Source organism: Calidris pugnax, unplaced genomic scaffold (assembly GCF_001431845.1).
Source record: "Calidris pugnax isolate Ruff unplaced genomic scaffold, ASM143184v1 scaffold17, whole genome shotgun sequence".
NCBI classification, from domain to species: Eukaryota; Metazoa; Chordata; class Aves; order Charadriiformes; family Scolopacidae; genus Calidris; species Calidris pugnax.
The window spans coordinates 1,170,901-1,175,210 of record NW_015090794.1 but is presented as its reverse complement, the minus strand read 5'-3'; the positions used below and the strand labels follow the sequence as shown (position 1 = coordinate 1,175,210).

Below are 4,310 nucleotides of genomic sequence, written 5' to 3'. Positions count from 1 at the left end.
GCGGGGGGGAGGCGAGAACATGGCTTTAAAATATCCCCCCTGCCTCCTCCCTGCCCGGCACTGGGACATCCCTGGGCACACAGGTCCCTCCCTGGAGGGGGGGGTTTTCGCCTGGCAAAGGGGGGGTTGGGACATGCCAGCTGTGCCACCCCTCTGTCGCAGCCTGAGCACCCCCTCCCCGTGATACGGGGAGTGCTTTGGGGGTTTGTCAGGGTTTTTGGTAGAGGAGAAATGGAGGAGGTGGCACAAGCCCATCTCTGCCCTGCTGCGCCTTAAAAACAGGCTGAGATCTGCCCTGTCACCCCCAAACCGGGCTGGAAACCTCAGAATGATGGTGGCAGGGCCCCATTACCCCCCCCCCCCCCCCTGGCCTGCGGCGCCCTCAGTTTCCCCGCTGGCAGGGGGACTGGGAGGCTGCCAGGAGCAGGGGCGCAGCAGATTCCCGGGATCTTGGGACATTTTCCCTCTGGGTTGTGGAGATCCGTCCCCAAAGCGCTGAGCTGTGGGGTGGGCGGTGTGGGGCCAGCCTGGGGGCCCCCTTGGGAGGTGTGTGGGGCCAGGGCAGTGGCTGATGGCACGGCGTGGGGCGGGGGGGGCTGTTTTGCAGACATGCTGCAGCTGATCAACACGCCGGACAATGACTTCTCGGGGCTGTTTGACTCGCCGTTCGGTGCCCCCGACAACACCGTGCCCCCGGGGCTCCCCCCGGCACCGGGCACCCTCGGCACCTACCCGGGACCCAGCAAGGCCCCCCCCGCCGCCCCTAATGGCACCAACTACCCAGGACCTCCCGGGATGGCAACCTTCACCCCTCAGCCCCCAGCCCCACTTCTGCCACCGGCCCCGGGTGTCAAGGAGGAGCTGCCGGCGGTGCCCAGCAGCCAGCCCCAGCCCGGTGTGATGCTCACCCCCAGCTTCGTCCCCGCGTCCCCCGGCCCCCAGTTCAGCCCCCAGCCCTTGGTGGGCTACCAGAACCAGCACAGCTTCTCCGGTGAGGATTTGGGGTGGTCGGGGCTCCCTGGGTGGGTGGGGGTGGCTTGTTGCATGGGGCTCTTGCTGGAATGGGGGATGCATCCCTGTGGGATGGGGCTGTCTGGGGAGGGATGGTACTGGGGGGGTCTGGTAACGCTGTCCTCTGCTCCATGCCCAGCTGTGCAGCCCGGGGGTGCGGGGCAGGCCGTGCCCAGCCCCCTGCCCACCCCACAGCCCGGCCAGCCCGTGACACTGCCCGGCCCCGTGCAGAGCGTGGCACCCCAGCAGCTCCTGGCCCCCGCCGCCCCCACCAGCCAGCCCGTCTCACCCCAGATCCAGCAGGTGCCGGTAAGCCCAGGGCCAGGGGAAGGGTGTCCCGGTGCCCCCCCCCGGCTTTCCCCAGCCCTCTGACACCCCCCTCCCTGCCCTCCAGGTCCTGCTGCAGCCCCATTTCATCAAGGCTGACTCCCTGCTGCTGACGGCCGTCAAGACGGATGCTGGCAGTGCCAAGACCTCCAGCATCGCCTCCCTGGCCACCAGCGCCAGTGGCTCTGCCACCCCGCTGCAGGTGCCGGTAGGTCCCACCACCGGGGAGCTCCGGGGTGGGGGGATGCTCGGGGACCCCCACTGACACCATCCCACGTCCCTGCAGGCTCTGGTGAGCGGAGGGACCATCCTGGCCACGGTGCCACTGGTGGTGGATGCCGAGAAGCTGCCCATCAACCGGCTGGCACCCAGCGGGAAGCCGGCGCTGGTGCAGAACAGGGGGGAGAAGCGCACGGCGCACAACGCCATCGAGAAACGCTACCGCTCCTCCATCAACGACAAGATCGTGGAGCTCAAGGACCTGGTGGTGGGCACCGAGGCCAAGGTGGGAGCCTGGGGGCGGTGGGGATGGGGTGGGCAAGGAGGGGGCTTCACCTGGCATTTGGTCTGAGCCGTCCCTGCCCACCGGCAGCTCAACAAGTCGGCGATCCTGAGGAAGGCCATCGAGTACATCCGCTTCCTGCAGCAGAGCAACCAGAAGCTGAAGCAGGAGAACCTCACCCTGAAGATGGCCATGCAGAAGAACCGTGAGTGGAAGGGCAGGTCTCAAGGGGGGGGCTCAGCCCCGGGGCTGCCGTACCCCCTCAGCATCCCTCAGCCTGCTTTTCTCCCCACAGAGTCCCTGAAGGACCTGGTGGCCTCCTGCAGCGGGGGGGCCAAGACGGAGGCCCCCATGGAGGTGGTGAAGGCGGAGGTGATGGAGATGCTGACGCCGCCGCCCTCGGATGTGGGCTCACCATCCCACAGCAGCCCGCTCTCGCTCAGCGGGGGCAGCAGCAACAGCAGCAGCGACTCGGAGCCCGACAGCCCCCTCTGCGACCACGGCAAGGTGTGGGGGGGCTTTGGGGAGGATCCCCCCCGACCCTGAATGGGGCAAGGATCTGCTACATCATTATAGGGGTGCCAAGAGCAAAGTGCGCCAGATGCTGGCACGGGGATAGGAGCCAGGAGCCCCGATCTTGCTCTCTGAGGCTGCTCCTCACCCATTTTGGGGCTGGAGAGAGGGGTGCGGGGGCATGTTCTGGGGTGCAGTGGGCTGCTGCGCCTGTGCCCCATGCTCTGCACCCCAAAATGTGCTCTGTGCCTCATGCCTGTGCCCTGCACTCCATGCCTGTGCTCTGTTTCCCATACCTGTGTCTCATCATGCCCCATCACCCTGCCCCATGCCTTATATCCCCTGCCCTATATCCCATGCCTGTGCCCCATCACCGTGCCCCATGCCCTGTCCTGGGCCTCACAGCAGCTCTGCCCATGCAGGTGAAGCAGGAGCACCCCCCGCCCTCGCCCAGCAGCCAGGGCATGTTGGACCGCTCCCGCATGGCCCTCTGCGCCTTTGTCTTCCTCTGCCTCTCCTTCAACCCCCTGGCCTCCCTCCTGCGGGGCTCCGGTGCCCCGGCCCCTGTGGGGAGCCCAGGCACCGCTGGTCCCCACAGGAGCATCATGGCGGAATCTGGCACTGTGGGTAAGTTCTGGCATGGAGTTGGGGCTCTTGGGGTGGAGGACGTCAGGATGGAGGCCGTCAGGGGGGTGGTTGTTGGGGTTGGGCACAGGGTGGAGGCCACTGGGATGGAGGCTGTTGGGATAGGTGTTGGGTGGAGGCTGTCAGGGTCATGGTTGTGGAGGTAGACACAGGGTGGAGGCCACTGGGGTGGAGGCTGTTAGGGCGGGCATGGGGTAAAGGCTATTGGGATGGAGACTGCTGGGGCAGGCATGGGAGAAAAGCCATTGGGATGGAGGCTGTCAGGGTGGACATGGGCTAGAGGCTGTTGAGGTGAAGACCATCAGGCTGCAGGGTGTTGGGGTGGGTCTGTGGTAGGGGCCATGTGGGTGGAGGCTCTTGGGGTGGAGCCCATCAGGGTGGGCATGGGGTGAAGGCTGCCGGGATGGGGGCTGTTGGAGGGGAAACCATCAGAGTGGTGGTGGTCATGACGGGCATGGGGTGAAGGCCGCCAGGAGGGGTGTCTTCGGTTGAGCCTGAGATCGGAGACAACTGGGGTGGAGGATGCTGGGGTGGACACAGGGCAGAGGCCCGTTGGGTGGAAGCTTTTGTGGTGGTCACCACCGGAGTGGAGGCTCTTGGTGAAGGTGAGGGGGTGAAGGCCACCAGGCTGGGACACCCTGGGGTGGGTGTGGGGGCAGAGGTGGTGCTGACCCCCCCCTCCTCCCCGTGCAGAGGAGCCGTGGGGGTGGTCTCAGTGGCTGTGGCCCACGCTGGCCTTCTGGGCGCTGAACGTGGCGCTGGTGCTGGGGGCGGTGGTGCGGCTCTTCGTCTGCGGGGAGCCCGTCACCCGCCCCCACTCCGAGCCCTCCGTCCTCTTCTGGCGGCACCGGCGACAGGCTGACCTTGACCTTGACCGGGTAAGCCCCCTCCCCACCCTCACCCCATACCCCCCCATCACCACACCATGTGTGACATCACCTGTGCGCCACCCACCCTGGTCCCACCACCCGTGCTGACCCTTTTTCCCTTTTGGGGGGAACACGCAGGGGGACTTTGCCCAGGGTGCCCAGCACCTTCGGACGGCGCTGGGGGCACTGGGACGGCCGCTGCCCGCCTCCCACGGGGACCTGGCCTGCAGCCTGCTCTGGACCCTGCTGCGCCACCTCCTCCAGCGCCTCTGGGTGGGACGCTGGCTGGCCGCCCGTGCCGGGGGGCTACGTCCCGACCCCCCGCCGCCCGCCCACGTCCGCCAGAGCGCCCGCGACGCCGCCATGGCTTACCACCGCCTGCACCAGCTCCACCTGGCCGGTACGGCCCCGTCACGCCGTGGGGAGGGCTGGGGGAGGGCACC

General features: G+C 67.6%; 1 protein-coding gene across 1 annotated transcript in view; it reads left to right on the top strand.

The window, feature by feature from the left end:
* SREBF1 (sterol regulatory element binding transcription factor 1) overlaps nt 1-4,310 on the top strand; it is a 22,953-nt gene that overhangs the window by 1,810 nt on the left and 16,833 nt on the right. The window contains exons 2-10 of the mRNA XM_014936163.1: nt 608-991; nt 1,151-1,320; nt 1,406-1,546; nt 1,625-1,843; nt 1,931-2,045; nt 2,136-2,347; nt 2,776-2,980; nt 3,692-3,876; nt 4,006-4,263. Coding sequence (XP_014791649.1) covers nt 608-991; nt 1,151-1,320; nt 1,406-1,546; nt 1,625-1,843; nt 1,931-2,045; nt 2,136-2,347; nt 2,776-2,980; nt 3,692-3,876; nt 4,006-4,263 — 1,889 coding nt within the window. The remainder of the gene's footprint in view (nt 1-607; nt 992-1,150; nt 1,321-1,405; nt 1,547-1,624; nt 1,844-1,930; nt 2,046-2,135; nt 2,348-2,775; nt 2,981-3,691; nt 3,877-4,005; nt 4,264-4,310) is intronic.